Source organism: Enoplosus armatus, chromosome 12 (assembly GCF_043641665.1).
Source record: "Enoplosus armatus isolate fEnoArm2 chromosome 12, fEnoArm2.hap1, whole genome shotgun sequence".
Lineage (NCBI taxonomy): Eukaryota > Metazoa > Chordata > Actinopteri > Centrarchiformes > Enoplosidae > Enoplosus > Enoplosus armatus.
The window spans coordinates 15,315,738-15,333,976 of record NC_092191.1 but is presented as its reverse complement, the minus strand read 5'-3'; the positions used below and the strand labels follow the sequence as shown (position 1 = coordinate 15,333,976).

Below are 18,239 nucleotides of genomic sequence, written 5' to 3'. Positions count from 1 at the left end.
GTCTGTTGTGTTTATACAGGTCGTGTTAGTTCCTTGTATCATCGTTTACTCTAGGAGGGGCCCTGTTGAGGGTCCGCTATCGTCATGAGGCTGGGTGTGGTGACACATCCTTTCTCTCCGCCCCGAGGTGTTTGTGTAGCCCAAATAACGCGGGAGTGTTTGTGTGGGACCCGTCCGGCTTGATCACTCGCACACTTTATTCATTTAAAATTAATCCCATTACTACTTCACTATCAATGGCATGCAATAAATCTGAATTAAAACACTACAACCTATTTCCCTCCTCTATGTTACGTTTCAAGCAGCTGGCGATAAAAGTGAAAGCACATTGCACGATGCAAAATAGGATGGCGTGCGCGTTCGCGGAGCTCCGGCGCTGCGGCAGTTGCCAGGGGAGATAAGAGGGGAGGGGTTTTGATTGGCTGAAGTGGGCCTGTTGCCTTGACGACGGCAAGGGGTTTGGTAGCGTTGCCGTGCGCTGTGTGATCTGCGCGCTGCGTGTATGGAGGAAGCAGCTGCTGATCTGATCTCTGACATTGTGTGAGACAGACATCTGAATAAACTGCGCACAGACGTGTCTTTAAACATACCGCACCGAGGCACGCCGTGCATGATTGTAAGTATCTGATCGTTTTTCTAATTTACTGTATTTAAATGGTGTTCGGCAGGCTACGGTTTGTGTTTCGAACAAGCTAAAAGTAAATGTGGTCAAGTGACTTTGCTTAGAGCAGCCAGCATGGCAGAGCAAGCGACAGCATGTGGCCAGCTAGCTAATGTTAACGTTACTCCTCTCTGTTCTTCGGGCTCGGAGCTTGAAGAGTAGAGGGGGGGTATTTATAGTACCAAAGAATGGTTCTTGTTTGATATATGGAAATATAAGTACTATGATATTCTGGATAGTTAAAATGTTATGCTAACGCTAGCAGTAGATTTACCTTCACTGACTCATCGAGCCACTGCTAACGCTACTTTGCCTCACGGTTGTGTTGGGTGAGCTAACGTTGGTTTTGTTACATCTAGTAAACTTACTCTAATTAAAGCAAGATGTAAATAACTAACCGGAGATAAGTTAGTTCGTAACGAGTCCTGTGTGTCGGGAAGTGTCCACGTCATTGCGTGTAACTTTGTATTCCTCATTGTGTTACTGGTTGCGGTTGCTCTTGAGTCCGTGATGATTAATGCCTCGGTATATCTACCATTAGCTACAAAGCAGTTAGTTTTTCTTTGCTAACAGCACTTTCAGGTTATCTTTTCCGCTGCCGTAGAACACGGTGTTTCATTAAATGTCTTTGTTTATCGCGTAGTTTCCCAAGTTGTAGTAGACAGCGATATCAAATCAATTTTGTTGTTAATTTACGACACATATCTTCCCCTCATATCTATAAATAGTTGACGATTTCATGGTATATATCGACGGTGCCAGAGGTTGGGAGGCTACACTGGCTAGCTAAGCACATGATGTAATGGATTATCACAAGATTGTCCCAGATATAGAGTGCTCCACAAACAATGTCAGAGAGTAGGAAAAATATCTCCGTTTAATCCAGTTGGATATACTTTGTATGTTGTTATTGAATAGGTCCTCGTATACTTTGTTATATACTTTGTTATGTTGTCTGCCCTTGTGGTCTCTCTACCTGCTACCTGACAGTTTTGTGTTTATTGGACAGGACAAACCTCATTTAAAATTCATTGTGTGCTCTGAGTTTTTCTTTTGTGTATATTTGGAAAAAGTGACGGATACATTTCTATTCCTTCTGTGAGGTTGTGACATTAACGTAGAGTGGCTTTCCTTTCTTCTTGCCTGACAGTTGTTAAAGCCCCAGTGATTAAATAGAAGACAAAGGCAACTGGAGCTTAAGGGACAGAAAACGACACAAAAAAGAAACAGATGTTGTGAGTCTGCCATTATTATATTGAATCTCCATGGTCATATTGTAGGTCAAACCATCTGTTGTTTGTGGTTCCAGCATGTATCAACTCCTCTACATGTTTGTATGTACAGAAGCTTCTGAAGGGTAAGTACTTTTGCCTACCAGAATAGATGAGGGTCTGCTAACTTTACTGACATTCATTACTATAAATAAGACTTGTCGTAGCCTAGTGATGCAGTTATTGCTGACGTGAAATGGCTTTAATTACTACAGGGATCTAAAATATTGTCAGTGGAGTTGAATTATCTTCAGTTGTGGACCATCATAAGGTTATTTGAATGGTTGGAATAGGCCTCTAAGACATTGTAGTTACCATGGGTAGCATTACTCTGTGGTTTGAGGTTCTTTTCTACCTCAGCAAGAGGTGAAATAGGAGGCAGACTGCCCAGTCTTTGTGAATATTCTGGTCTTTTCTTATGGGTCTGCTCACAGTGCACAATGTTTGAAAATGGAACTGGCACACTTGAGAGTCAGATGCCTTTTCTGATGATGATAACTTGAAACTGAAATTTACAACTATTAATGCGACAATGGATTACATGACATTTTTGTCATATAATCCTGATGTAGACCCTGGTGTGTTGGCCTTCTTGTTAAAATCATTAAATTACATAAAATCAGAGTCTAGACTGTTTGTTCTCATTTTAATAAATTTTTCAAGATAATCACAAACTTCAATGTATTGATCGATATCCATGTTTTGATTATACCAATGCACACAGAGGTATCAAATATACCTCAAGCCCCCCTTCAACTCTCAAGAATGCCACACTTCATTTTTACAACTTGGTAAACACATTGGTGTCACTTCTCTGAGAAGTTGCTCCATTGTACTGTACTGATGACAGAACAGGAAGATGCTTCTCAGAGGATGTATGACAACAATGAAGCAACGCAACAAAAGAGACCACCACAGCACAACCTTTTTATCAAGTGAATATCTAGTGTACAAAGAACATTTTAAATCAAGAACTCTGTTGTCCTGTTCATTCATCACAACATACTGTATATAATGTATAAAACATCTAAATAAGGAAATGGCATGGTACTGCATTGTAGCTTGTAACTGTTACCCCTATCTAAGCAAGAGAGGCACCGAATCTGCACTTCAAAATGGTGGTGTTGCCATGTAATCAGTCTTATCACAGAATTGTGTACTCTGACCCAGAGCAAATGAAATGTTGCGTCCTCTAAAAATCCACCATGTTCTTTGTAGGTCTATGAGTGACTGTGGTTTTAAATTCATTACGCAAGCTGACCCATGTAGGAGAAACTTTTGGGATTGTTTAACACAGTCTAAACCTTGTTTCTCATGGATTGGCTAAACAGAAAAGCTCAAACCTTTATAACCTACTGATCTCTGAAAACCCCAATTACACAGTCATTTGAGACTTTGATTTTACTGGCTGTTTTAAATACTTGGATTGGGGTAGTCATTATCGTTGTAATAGAGGCGGTTGATTAATTCGATGATTGGCAGAATAAGAAAGTTGACGATCTTTGTTCACTTTAAGTGACTGTATTCCCATAATTATGGCCTGTTTACACCTGGCATTAACATGCATCTTTGGTGATCTGATCACAAGTGGAGAACTCTAATACCAGGTGTGAATGCTACCAAGACGCACTGAGATCCAATCGCCTAGACCACGTTCTTTTAGCAGTGTGTATGCGAATGTGTCCTGGGCCACTTTAAAGGACCGCCTACTCAACTGACGTCCTCTGTGTAAGCAGAAGTACATACTCACTTGCACAAAATATATTGCGAGTGCGTCAAACATCTTCTGCGATTTGGTTTGCCTGGAAGACGCCATGGAATAGACCCAGTTGGTATTGTTTTGATTTTGCTTGCGTGCCAAGGTATTTGCAAACTTCTTCTTTTAATTTCCGGCAGACTAGGTACAGGAAGTGCATTATCAGCCTAATGCAGTCTTCATAGCCTTTTGTTTTTGTAAAGAATGTGTTGATCTTCTAGGTTGGGGGGGCCAAGATTGTTAAATTGAACAATCTCATATCTAGCTGATCAGTCACTAATCAGTGAGTTGGCTGCTTCATGCAGTTTTGTGGCGGTTGGCTTGAGTGATTGAAGCTGCACATGTTTGTTTCATCACTTGCTCACACCCCATGTGTGTTTTTTGAAGGAGGGATTTCCCCAGGAGTATGTAAACTTCTGTTGTCTCAGGATCAAACATAGATGGTAGCTCTGAATTTGAGATGCAAATGTAAACCTGCAGAGGTATGTTTCCACCCATGTGTTGCCTCCTGTCTTTAGTCTCTCTGGTCATGATTTTGTTTTCCTGTCCCGTTCAGAACGTTTTTTGTGATGTTTCACATCATTAAGCATCTTCTAAGCAGCTAAATGGCATCTATTTTTATCCCCTAACCTTTCCACTTAACAACTGTCTCTATTTTACAAACTGGGGACAACCTATTGTAGGTTGATGTCATGACATCAACAAGAAGACAGAACAGGTTGAGATTTGGTACTGCAAATCTAAAAATACATAGTTTGAATGTGAATGTTTTGAGTTTCTAGTTTAGTTCTTCCTCCGTATGCCTGCCTCTGTGTCAGTGTGTATTCACAAAGTTGCATATGGGCAATGTGTGTATTCCTGTTGTGGCGCCCCTCTGTCTACACCAGTTATTGTTTTACATCTCTTGATTGGTCACAGTGGTTATGCATATGCTCTGACTATGGTGAGCAGCCCCCCCATCTCTCCCCTGCCCCTCTCTAGCCCCCTAACTGTCCCTGTGTCTGTCTCATTCCTGACGGGGTGGACTCAAGACGCAGCCTATTAGGGCCAGCCTCATTGAGAGCACCACTAATGTGACCGTTTCCTTGATTGAGAGAAAGGAAGAGGGAAGCACGGCTGTGTCCTGTGTCACAATGGGTCTTTGTCTCATCACCTCTGGCTGAATTAACGGGATTTATTTAATTGATGGCAGTATGACAGCAGCGACGCAGGACTGACCAGCTTGTGTGCAAATTGTCAAGATCTTCTAGGATGTGTGGGGCTGAATGGGGTTTGTATTATCAGTTTACCAATATTTTGGAACCAGTGCCAAATGAGGTGTCCCAGAATGTAAACAATTTAGTGTTCAGTTGTAAAACAATGTCCTTGTACTGGTAAACAACTGGTTGGGTGTTTGGCCGAAGTGAAATGTAAAAAATAAAACTGATGCATCTTACATTTTATGCATTACGTTTTATGCTGGGCTCTGTACTTGAAATGGCTGAATCCATGAATAAGTACGAAGCTCAGTTTACTAGAGCATGTCTAGAGGTTTGCTATTTTTAAAAGTCTGGCATTGTCATCAGATCACCATGGTGATTTACTGCAAAAAAAAGTTTGTTGAAAAATTTTAAGTGAACTTCATTGAGCAGAAGATCTAACAGATGACATGCACTTGTTTGGCACCAAAAACATGTATGCATTTTTTATGAAAAGTTTGATGTTGCACCCTGTAGTTCCTCTGATTTCACCAAGTTGTCCTATGATTATTGCAACTAATTTGCTCTAGTTAAGGCCTACTTGTTTTAAGACATTCAATATTGAGTCTTTAGAGGAGTTTAGCTTTTGTTTAATATGAAAAAGGGGTTTGTAGAAAAAAATGTTTTACTCTAAAACTAAGGTACTAAAAAAGTGTCATTTCAGTACTGAAACTCAGGTGTTATATTAGCACTAATTAAGAAAAATGTGAAATGATACGCAGCCCTAATAACAGTGCAGGGATTAGTAATGATAACTGAGTTTACAATAAACAGCTTTTTGTTGATTTATTTATTTTTTTTGTTATCCAAAAACAAGTGCATGAAAGAAGAGGCTGTAACGCAACCTGCAGTTAGCCAACTCTTCAGTTCTGCCAGAAGAAGAGCACTGAGCTCAAGACTTCATGTTATGTTACTGCTACTTACTGCATGTTCATCTTTTGCTGTGTATGCACATTTGTTGATTTACCCACTTCAAAAGCTCCTTTAAATATGTTCATTTTTTGAAAGCAAGGTTCTTCCTGCTGCCTTCATGCTGTTTTCCTTGGGTCTATGTGAGAGCCCTGTGTTCCTGCTGTATTTGTATCTGTATTTGATACCTATGAAGGATTCCATCAGTTTGCTATGATTCAGGAATGAAGGCCTTTGTCACTTGATTTTCCTGCAGGGCCTTACTGGTGGTTTCTGTTTCTTATACACGAAACTACTTCTGAAAAACATTTGTTAGTATTAACATGGAAAGTAATCCCATACAGAGCACATTCCTGGTAGGGCTTATGTTGAAACTTCAACTTAACTGTTAAAGGCACATTCATTGTGCCTCCAAAAATATAGAAACTTAAAAAAAGACCCTTAGTGCTGTTTTAGGTATTTGAAAGTATATGGGGTTGTTGCGTATGTTGATTGGTGGTGTTTCAGTGTTGTACACTGAACTCACAGCCACATGACCCAAGAGATAAGGTTTCAGTGTTGGCTGGGGGCTGGCATGTACTTTAGAAGGCCTCACTTCTGTTGACAGTCAAAGTGCAGTTCAAAGTGAGTTTGAAATCACTGTATGAAGTTAATGTCACTGATGAACACCACAATCATTATTTATTGTTCTGTTTGCTTGTTTTTCCCTAACTGTTAAGTGACTGCATCATTCAATTCATTAGGTTCGGCTTGGGTGTTTGTCAGCAGTCTATAAACTACATGCTGGTGGAATTCAGAGATTGCCAAAGTAAATACTGCTGCTTCGGTAAACGCTACCTCTCGGTCTTGCGCTGCTCTAGTCCACTGTTTTGGTGTCGAGCAGGCCTAGCTTTCTCTGTGTGAAGTCTGAGTTTGTTTTCTGAAAATGAACTTCCTCAACAGGCAGGAGGTGTTTCCTTCCCTCCCGGTCCTCTGTTTGAAACTGTGAGGTGAATACTGAGCACTTCAGAAACATGACTAGAGCAAAAACAACTGCTCCTTTGTATGGGCCGAGTGTGGGGCCAATTGTAATGGTTTGGTCAAGCTTTTTCATTTGCCTTCACCTTGGGCATTGAGTAGATCGTTTTAATCCATAGAGTAGTTTTATTTGAGAATGTATCATTTAGACGTGCTTCAGCTATAGCCTGATTAGCCTTCACATTAATGGATGCTTTATTTGTTATGACATAATTTGACCCTCCCATAAAATAAAAGACTGCCCCTCTCTCTCTCTCTCTCTCTCTCTCTCTCTCTCTCTCTCTCCCACTCTAACTCATCCCCCCTTTGTCTCATTCACATTTTTAGAGCTCCAGCCAGACTGGGTACTCACCTAAATATCAGTTAGGGTTTCAAATAACAGCCCTCGCCATAGGGCTTTGCGACACACCTTTGTGTATCTATTACAGAGGAGTAACTGGTTTGTGTCAACTGGTTTATTTCTTGTGAAGAGGGTGTGGTGTGAGTACATCTGTGTATGAACTCAAAGGTGTTACAAGAGTTTTTGATCTGAAATCTTGTTCTTTTTATTTACATAAAAATGAGAAGTTGTATATATTTTTTTTTTATAGCTTAATAGCTTTTTGGTGCATGGCATGGGTATTATAAAGTATGCCTTAATGGCACTTAGTCAGTAGTGCCATGACGTCCAGGTTGGCGATGGCCTTTCCCACTGCTCTTTGTCAGACAGGTTTGTGGAGAACAGCAGCAGACTGCTGGCCTCAGCATTTTCCGCCTGTATTGATCTCCCCACATTAGCTCTCTCTTCATGCACAGACATGAGCACAATTGCTTCCCTTACAACATTGGCTGCCGTGGCAACTGAGTCCTGATCGTGAGATTCGCTCCCAGAAAACATCTCAAACCAGTACCTCTTCATTTCGACGCCGCTATCATCTCCTTTACATTATCATGTACATATTTGACACGTCAACGGCTTGATTTGCCACTTAAAGCTATCTCCATATGTCTTTGTGTATTTTTGAATAGGCTAAGTGCTTAACAGGATAAAAGAGCAGTTTGAAAGGGGGGAAAAATGTGCCTTGGCACCTGCTGTTAGTGCCTGCCTGTTTGCACATGAATATGATGAGGCTGGCGGTGCGCGGGGCTATTTTAACTTGCAGATGAGCCATCAGGTCAGCACCATTGCAGCTTTGGTGTATTTTCAAGGATGAGCTACAGTCAACAGGCCAGTGCGGCTTATTAGCTCCCTCTCCCCTCTCCACTCTTTACACACTAGTGTCCCATTATTCATTGCATCCCCAGCCGCCTCTTTTTGATGCCTTTTCATAAGAGCAATGATAACTGCGATCATTGCAACAGCAGTGGTAATTGACCAGCTGCAGTCATGGTAAAACACTTCCTGTGTTTGGTTGGATGCAAGGCAGCTTTCTCGGCTGTCCACCCCGCCTCTGTTGATATTCAAATGATGGGTCTTCTGGAGGAGCTACTCAAAAGAGGCTCAGCGCTCCCTGGCACCCAAGGGCCCAACTGAGAGGTCAGGGCTGTGAAGATGGACTGAGGTGAAGCTCTCTTGTGCTTTAAGGTTAATCAGTGGTCTGACTCTTCACCCAGGCCAGTGACTTCTTCTCATCTCCCTGCCACCAAACTGGATCAGGTTTACAGGCGGTCATTCATGGCCTGTTGTACAACCACGTCGAGTGTTTACTGTCGGCCCTGGGTCCAGAAAACACTCTGGCCACACCTTTTAATCTAACAAAGACCTGATGCAGTCGGGGCCTTTTTTTTTGCCACACCTGTGTTGGCTTGTGGCTTACTGTGACCTTAATGTTTGTCATCTGCATGTATTGGGTATCACAGTCATGGATTTAGACTTACGAAGAGCAGCCTAAAGTAGGGCTTCATAAAATAGCCTGGGATTCTTGTCAAACGTCGTCCTCACTCATCTGTTCTTTCTCTCTGCCATCAACACAATTATATACATGCTTTGTAGAAGTCTGCCCGCAATTGTGCCTAAGCATTTCATTTTCAAAGCATTGGATATTTGGCCCGTCAGTGTGCACATGGCTAGCTTAATTCTGAAATGATTTTTGGAAGATTAAACGATATTGTCCTCCGAAATGGCAGCCTTGTCTGTCTGCATAGTCCCCGTTCTCTTTGTAAATTCATTCAGAGTAGGAACCTGTCATGTCTAGGGATATCTTTCTGTGTTTTGGTCTCTTGAGCAGAGATTTTCTTTTAACACAAATGGGCAGTTCTCTCGCTGCCTGACATATCTGATTGCTCTACTTTGCTGAGAGTTGTGATTCATCGTAGACTGAGGATAACTTACATAGCCTACCTCACTGCCACAGAGTCTCAGCTGGCTCTGTCTCTCTCTCCCTCCCTCTCTCAGTCTCTCTCTCTGTCTCTGTCTCTCTCTCTCTCTCTCTCTCTCACTCTGTCTGTCTTGCCCAGTCCTTCCAGAAAAAGGATTTCCCTATTGTTATGTCTCTTTTTATGTTCACTCTGCCTGTCCCTTTGCCTTTGGCCTGGAAAGCTCTTCGACTTACTTCCTTTTTTGTTGGTGATCAAAATCACAAAAGTGTATGTGGTACACAGGGAAATTTCAGTGGTGCTGACAAATTAAAACGCAGACAAAATGTAGCTTACTTGAGGTAACCTACAGAGCAAACAGGATGTACTATTGTGATACACTACAAGTTTAAGGTTTAAGGTTGAATAAATCACGACCTTAGATTTAGAAGTCTAAACCAAAATAGGATCTGTTGGCTGTATGTTTATCCCCTCATTGAGAGTTGAGTGGTCATTTTGTAAATGACCACTAATACACTAATGCCTCCTTGTTACCCCTCCTGTCCTCGCTGACTGGCTTTGACAAACTGATTTATGTGTGTGTACACTCCCTCTCCTGTCTCACCCACTGTGCAAACACTCTTGAGTTTGACCCAATTCTTATCACAGAAATGAAAAGATATGCCGATACTTTCCGCCTTTACCTCTCCAACCTTCCAACCCTACTCCCGGGGACCAGGGCATCTGGTGTCAACCCACAGGTGCAGCAGGAGCATTTTCGTTACAGGGTGGCAGCTCAGTCGTCGTCTGTGGCAGAGCCAGCCAGCATGGATTACTTATTTTCTTATTGTATCTATATATCTTATTTGTGGGATTTCTGCCCTTAATTGAAGGGACGGCATGGTTGTCATGGTGACACCCAGGACATAAAGCTTGTTGTGAGCTGAGCCAAAGAGTGATCTCTTTGTGCTTTTGGCCTCACCAAGCAGTGTGCAGAAACATAGCTTGTATTTCATGGCTTTACAGAGTTACTCAGGTTTATTAGACAAAATGTATTTTCTTTATTTTATTTAAGGTTTTATTCACGTTTTATTTATTTTTCTGTAATTAAAATCATAACTCAATACATTAGGTTCAACTAAAAACTTTTACAGTATCATTGCTGTTGCACAAGATGACACACCAACAATTCTTCCTCTGAGCCCATGTAAAAAAAGTATCATTGTCTTTTAATAAGGGTACTTGCGTGGAATTTGTTAATGATACAGGGCTCCAGGCAATTGAATTTCCCAGTGTTGTTAAATGACTGACAACTCCCGGGTCTGTAGCCTCTTTACACTCTCTCAGGCATGTGACAAATTGAGACTTGATCCTGGCTGAATGCAAATCAGACTGTAAGAGCCATCCACTCTGTAAGATGGAGGCCTTCCACTCACTTCTGCAGCCGTTGGATGGTTACATGCTCATTTACACATAACGAGCAGCTGGGTCTTGTCTGAAACAAGGTGGGCGTCGAGGAGTGGAGCCTTAAGTTGGTTCAGTTTCTTGAGAGGACCTCCTCGAAGGTCCTTGGCTGGAGTCAAGAGGGGGGAGAGCTGAGAGCCTCTCCGTCTTCTGCCAGGAGTGGAGGAGAAGGGCAGTGAGAGGGCCAGGAAGTGCAATACAGGCATACAGGCACAGCTACAGGGGGTGTGCCCCCAGGGAAAACTTAAGAAAACAGGTCAACGCTTGGAAGAGCACATCATTCCATTATGTCGCATCCAGTTATATCATACAGCCAACTTTATTTTGAAATCAGTTCACCTTCAAAAACAGTGTTTTTGTCTACATGCGTAAGCTGTTTAACCTTAACAACCTCTTCTCTCCTCTCTCTCCAGACCTCTTTGATTTAATGGGTCCAATCATTGGGATGTCACCAGATAAGAAAACGGAAATTCCGGGTATGCAAGAAGAGCGGACAGGGCTCAGAGGTGTTTGTGGTGTGGGAACACTGCCTGAGGCGGAGTGTGCGTCCAGCCCGCTGGCGACCAGTGTGGATCGTACAGGAGGGACGGAGGATGAGGAACTCACCAACCTCAACTGGCTGCATGAGAACCTGCTTCAGAACTTCACTCTGGGAGGTCCGGAGGCTCAGCCCAGCGCCAGTCCCCTGTTTGACATAGAAGGAGACTACGGGTCCAACCAGGGCCCGTCATCCTCCTCTTCATCTTCGTCACACAGCAGAGGCAGGGAGCGGGACTCGTTGAAGTCTAAGCCCCCTTTCTCATTTTCCCTCCTCATCTACATGGCCATCGAGCAATCTCCCAGCAAGTCTTTGCCTGTCAAAGAAATCTATGGTTGGATTCTGGAGCACTTCCCTTATTTCTCCAATGCTCCCACTGGCTGGAAGAACTCAGTTCGTCACAACTTGTCCCTGAACAAATGCTTCCGCAAGGTCGAAAGGAGTTTGGGAAAGGTAGGTTAACTTTCATACACTTCACACTGATTCAGACTTAGAAAACTGCACAGTTTAAATGGTGCTTCTCAAAACTGCGTCATCACATCATTGCCTGATGATGTGATAATACAATTTCCATAGACCAAAATGTGTCTGCTTTGTTTAGCAGAACACTGTCGCTAAACTGTGCGTTTGCAGTGTGAAGCTGCAATGTGGCTCATGTGACAGTGTCCAGTACTGTAACAGCCGCAGGGTCCTCTGACTCTGCTGCGATAAGGTTGGAATCCAGTCAAGGTCACAGATACTCCTTCAGAGGAAATGCAAACACAGCACACTAAGATAGGACTTTATCTCCCGGAGTACTACAAGGTAGCACAACTGTTTTAACCAGGGAGGGAAGCATCCCACAGTTGGAAACCTCAATTTCACACTGCCAGAGGGAAGCAAGTGTGAGCTGAAGTGCAGAGATGAGTTTGTAGGAAGAATCTCTGTCAGCCTGGTCCTGGTAGAGTCATGTGTCACTCATGCTCATTTGTGTTTGTGTTCCTGTATAGAAAGACAAAGTTGACCTTCTCATATGCACATCCTGCACAAACATTCTTGTGAACTGGATGGGAAATTAGTGAAATGTTTGTTGTTGCTAATTAACTTCCTAATGGCTGCAATTTCCATTTAGCTTTCCAACCTTTTGTGTTCAAAAAATGGGCCGAGGAACAGAAAAGGTACAGAAATGAACTAAAGACAAAACACAAAACATTACTGACTTTAAAGACCCTGAAAACATGGTGCCAAAGTATTTGCATTTCTGTATAACATTAATTATCCATGTCTAAAAAAGCAGCACTCAAAGTTCATTAACATCTTGGGTGTTTTGCATTGGGAGTTTATCATTCATAAAGCTAATCTGCGTCATCAAGACGTGGTTTGATCAGATTTGACAGTGGCTTGGTCACATAAACAAACAACCCCAAAGCTGTCATCAGATTTTCATTCAAACATTGCTAAATCCTGATTGGTGCCTAGAAATATGTGACATCACCTGTTTCCAGCTGAGCCCCGCCCGCTTCACTTTTCTAGTGACAAAAGCACAAAAACAAAAATCCAGAAATGTCTTGTGGAATAATCAAAATGGTTATAACTTTGATAGAAAAAGTTGTGTACATGTAGTCCATCGCTCATAGTATGAAGCTAATTAAGAAAAACAGTTTGTTTCCTTTCAGTGTGGTTTGTATGTGTTGCTCAAGTTTTAGAGAGAGGCGAGAAGGTTTCTAAGAGTACAGTCAGACCTGTGTCAGACTTGTACATGCAACCTAATTTGCACGTTACTGTGCTGATCCAGGGAGTGACACAATGGTAGCCATATTGAGCTTCAGTATGAGTTCAGACTTGTGACCGGTAGAGCCCGTGGTGCCAAGGCTGTGCCTGGCTAAGACCTCATATTTTCCCACCATGGGAGGGGATGGCGGTTAGCACTCAGTGAGTAGCAACATGGTGAGGTGCAGGCCGCTCAGCATGCAGGTGCACAGCGTGAGCCCTTCGTCTGCTGAGAGACCAGCACCAGTTTCACATGACACTGGCTGGTGGTTTCCGTTGCCATGGAGACATTTCCTTCTTCCTGCATCAGGGCTTGTTGGTAATCTGAGTCAAGGTTATTCTCCTCCCTCCCTCCCTCCCTCCCTCCCTCCCTCTATTCTCCTCCCAGACTGGGCAATACGCCGCCATCAGATAAAGTGACAGTTAACACACTCCCGCACACATCACCAACAGACAAATTCATTCCTCTGACAGTGCTGTGGAGCTGTTATTTCCTTCTTTTGTTGAGGCTGTTAAGGAATTCTTAGTTATGCATTTGCTATGTTCCACTGTCTTGTTTGTGATATAGTGCTCCTCTAATAACTATTCCTTTTAAAGTTTTGCCATTTGTGCAAAACAAGACTTACTGTGAGCCCTGTGGCAAATAATTCTGTGCATCATTTTGATGGATATATATATATAGAATAGGATATTGCCAGAAATAATTTAGATATTTCAAGATTGTTGTCAGTTTTTTTAATTTAAATTTTAAAGCAATTTGAGATGTTGTGTATAAAAGTTGCTATGAAGTTGAAAAAGTCAAGCAAAAATGCTTTTCCACAGTGACTAATCTCTAAAAAAATTAGGGTTGCATTTACATCTTTTCCTAATAAATAATTATCATTTATCATCAGTCCCTCATAGTGCTGCAGTTACCCAGCTGTGCAGATGACATATTTGATTGCTAGTGCTCTCTCTGAATCTTTAAAGGTACCCTGTGGATTTTTTAACCACTGGTAACAAAATTTATTTATTTATTATTTATATTTATTTTTTATTTTTCAAGTGGGCCCTTGTATTTGCGTATCGCGTACACGCACAAGGACGCACATACCAAACTCACATGCACATCGGTGATGTGATACATATTCTGTAATGTGCAAAGAAGTATATCAATGTACAATGTGCAGTGAAAAAGATTTCAAGCTAGCAAATGTGAATATAAACAATGCATGATTTTAAAATAAAAATAGTTCTTCTTTGCAAATGTATGTCGAGGAAGGAAATGCATTCAACATGTTATTTAGGCTTCAAGGATAGACAAAATAAGTTCTAATGAGAAACACTGAATTTAAACATAACGTTACTAGAAAACACAGGGTACCTTTTTAACTTAAATATGATCATAGGACCAATCAAAATATATTCTGGACAAACCTATGGAAGTTCTGTAACACATTTGTGTAATGGTGAGGAATCAGGACTTTCCTTTTCCTATATAAGAGCATCATCTAGATTTACTGTAAATCAAAATTCCTCTCACAGTTTGTTTCCATACGTCTTTGGCAAGTTTGTAACCAGGATGTAGAAGTTTGACTGTCCCTGCTCTTCCCTGCAGGCGAATGGGAAAGGTTCTCTCTGGTGTGTTGACCCTGAGTACCGCCCCAACCTGATCCAAGCCCTTAAGAAGCAGCACTTCCCTGCCGCACATGCCTTCTGCACACCACCCGCCTCCCCACCCAGGTAAACTTTCATCAGCCACTCTGGATGTTTTGAATTAGGAGTTTGTATTGACTTTGATGTTGTCAGCCAATCAAACCAGAGATGGCACATCAGCTCTGTCAAATCTCTATTACCATATTCCATTTATTCACTGGTTAGCATTGTTAGCGAAGCATATCTTAACAGTTTTTTGTTTTATTTTGGAGGTCTGTATTTCTATTTCTACTTGACTCCTTTGCAAACTCAAAATCTGACCCTTCATGTCTTTTGTTTACCTCCTGCAGTGCCTCCTCACCCCCGCGCCATCTCTTTCTACAAGGCTGCTCATTCAAAGGTGAGACCGAAGCAAACTTACTCTGTTTTTAAGTTTGTACAATAAAAGCTACCTGCCCAGCAAGGATCTGCAGTATGTATGTATGTATGTATGTATGTATGTATGTATAGAAATCAATCAGTGCAGTTTTTGTAGTTTGTGTTTGTGCAGTATTTTGATTATGTTGTCTTTGCACATTTCAGCCCCAGAACATTCAGCATCACCGTGCTTTTATCGTCAACTCTTGGTTTGATTTGTTGCTTTCAAGTCATTGATGCCTCACGTAGACCATAATGTTGAGAGCTCCCAGTCGATGTCTCAGCCTCCTCTTTCCCCCCTCTGCCTCTTGGATCTGTAACCTTGACGACAGGCAGAGGTTCTGCTGGTGCAGAGTGTCGAGCACTCAGTCTCACTGTAATCATTAATAATTTAGAGCCCCAGAAGTGAGCTATGAGGCTTTTAGACACTTTGTCAGGTCTGAAAAGATCGGATGCACTCTCAATATCAGTGGCTTGAATCTATCCTCTAGTTTGTTTCGATGAACCTTCTGCATATCCAATCCCTTCACTAAGCACTGATTGGGTCACTATGTCTCTAGTGTAAAATGATAGAAGGAACCCAGTCCTACCAGTCCTAGTAGAGATGCCATGCTCCCATGCTTTCACGCCTTAGATCTGACCATCATGCATGTTCTCTCCTCTTCCAGAGTCTGACATTGATGCTGCCACTGCCATGATGCTCTTAAACTCTGCCCCCGGGCACCACGTTGACCCATGTAAGAGAATCCACGAGCAGCCATACTTTCACCTATTCTTCCAACTCTTTGCCTCCTACCCCTGACATACCATCCTGTCATTGCTTAAATCCTCGTTTGTTTTGTGTGCTTTGATTTGTGATGTGATGTGTCACCTATTCTCAAAAGCCAAATGCTGGTTCTTGCACAGGAAAAGGTTTCAAGAACATTATGTGATTGCATACAATTTGTCCTGTAGACATTCTTTTAAAGACATATTAAAAGGAATAGTGTGACATTTGGGAAATACTAGCGGCAGCAGTCGGTTAGCGTAGCTTAGCACAAAGACTATCATTTTTGGATAGAGCCCGGCTAGCCGTTTCCCCCTAATTCCAAAGTCCACCTACCAGCACCTCTAACACTCACTAATTAACACGGTATATCCCGTTTGTTTAATCCATGTAACAACAAGTGTAACAGCGACTACTCCCTGTGTTATGGCGGGGGGTTATTTTTTGGCTGGGAGCAGTTGCAGGCATCCATCGGAGACTCCAGGAAGTTCCCAATATTCTCATCTAACTCTCCGCCACGAAGGGAATAAGTGTGTTTCCCAAAATGTTCAACTATATCCATTTTGGTATCCGATTGATTCTAAAATGTCCTTGGAGAATGTTATACCCGCTATTGTCTGTGTTATTAGAGCAGGGTCCTTCTACATGGTAAATCATACATTAAATTTGTTAAGTTGTTATGATTTTTTAAAAATATCAAACCTACTGGATTTTACTGCTTATATTTTATATTAGATCATAATTTACTTAGCATGTACTTAATTAATTAGATTCAACTGCAAAAGCTGTCGAAGGATCATTTCAGATCATTTTGTTTTGGTAATATATATACTTTCCCCATTAGCGGTAATTGTACTTTAACATGCATGCAACCAGATATTTTTTAAAACAGGTTTTCCCACTTGGGCTGAGACAACTCTTAGTTCTGCTTTATACTTGTAAACAAATCAAGCTAAAGCAACAGTGTGTGGTTCACGGTGTCTGATTTCTGCTTTTTTTCTTCAGAAAAAATATTCACAGTCACAACCTATTTTAAACCAACTAAAGCGAGACACTTGAGTCTGTAGAATTAGTTTTACATGACTATAACATGCAATATTTAGAGCATTTGTCATGCTGTAACAAGCCTTTAAAATATCCTTTCACATTTGAATGTATATTAATCACTTTTTCCATCTTTGGCTCTCCTCAGGCAACTCTGACGGCCCACTAGACCTCTCCCGACCCGACTCTGTCCTGGTGAGCAGTGATCCAAAGCAGGACCACAACTACAGCAGCGTAGCCCTGCAGCGCTGCTCCTCACGTTCCTCCTCCTCGTCTCTTTCCTCCCTGGACGAAGGAGGCTGCGACCGTAGGCAGTCCCACCGCGCCGGCAGTGAGGGCTTTCACAGCGACGAGGACTCTGACCTCTGGGACGAGAGGGGCGTCCACCAGACTTCTCGACGTCCGCCCGCCATAAAGTGGCCCACCGGTAAGAGGCCACGACGCGAGGTCAAGCCAGAGCTGGATGAGGAGCTGAAGGAAGCCGCCGGTTCTTTGCTGCACCTCGCTGGTATACGCAGCTGCACGGAGGGCTCCAAACGCACTGTCAAGAGCACAAAACTTAACAGGAAATGAAGATGGTTTTTTTTTTGCCCCCATCAGACTCCGGACCCTGTGAACCCTAACCTCTGACCCCTGATCGTGTGTCCCAGTGTGCCTCCTTCTCCTTATCTGATCGTTCATTGGCCATTTTGAGCCTTTTTTTTTGTTTGGGAATATCCCTGTTCAACAAAACAAATGGCAATAGTATCGTTCACACAGGAGAACAAAGCCATATAGAGACTTTTGTAACTCGGGGGTAACTGCTGGGGGTGGGTGTTTGGGCTGTGGAGAACCATCAAGAAACCTATCCAAAATGACCTGCCTGCTTCTGTTGGATTAGAAGATTGTGATTCAAGAATTTTTCTCTGAAAGACAAAATGGGAAAAGCTGAAGGTTTTATAACTCAAAGCGTTGCATGCTTCCTCCTCAAACCTGTATCCTCTTCCAAGTGAATCTATTTATGAAGCGAATGAGTGCATGTTTGTAACAGACAAAATCTAACCTCCTGGTGTTATTCAGTTTCTCCTTTTTGTGCTAAAGAAAAAAAAGCCACTGTTTTTGAAAGGAATTCTTGCTCTATGAATCCTCTTGTAAGAGAGATGCAATAATGAATCCACAACCTTAACTTTTTGACATTATTTCATGGTGGCATTTTTCAGAGTTGAGTATGCTAGTTAAACTTTACAATTAAGAGAATGAATGGAGTAGTACTATGATCTTGTTATGCGATAAACTTATTACACCCGAGCTCGGGCTCTATTTCAGGATTAGCAAGATGTGGGAATAGTATTACTCTGCCACTGCCAAATTTAGTTGCAAAGTTAGCTATACTACTTCGCTCAGTTTTGTGCGGCCATTACAGTGCTATACAAATGAAAGCTGTTTTCATTTTTTTTTTGCAAATCCACTGCTCATCCTCAATCCCTTTCATTCATCAGTGTGTTTTTGACATTTATGTGC

The 18,239-nt window shown here is 42.1% G+C and overlaps 1 protein-coding gene across 1 annotated transcript; it reads left to right on the top strand.

The window, feature by feature from the left end:
* The first annotated feature begins 514 nt into the window (after window positions 1-514).
* Window positions 515-17,437, top strand: foxn2a (forkhead box N2a). The gene is made up of 6 exons (XM_070916383.1): window positions 515-616; window positions 11,004-11,581; window positions 14,475-14,599; window positions 14,863-14,912; window positions 15,598-15,666; window positions 16,888-17,437. The coding sequence occupies exons 2-6, from the start codon at window positions 11,018-11,020 to the stop codon at window positions 17,310-17,312; spliced, it is 1,233 nt and encodes a 410-aa protein (XP_070772484.1). The 5' UTR covers window positions 515-616; window positions 11,004-11,017; the 3' UTR covers window positions 17,313-17,437.
* Window positions 17,438-18,239: the final 802 nt, after the last annotated feature.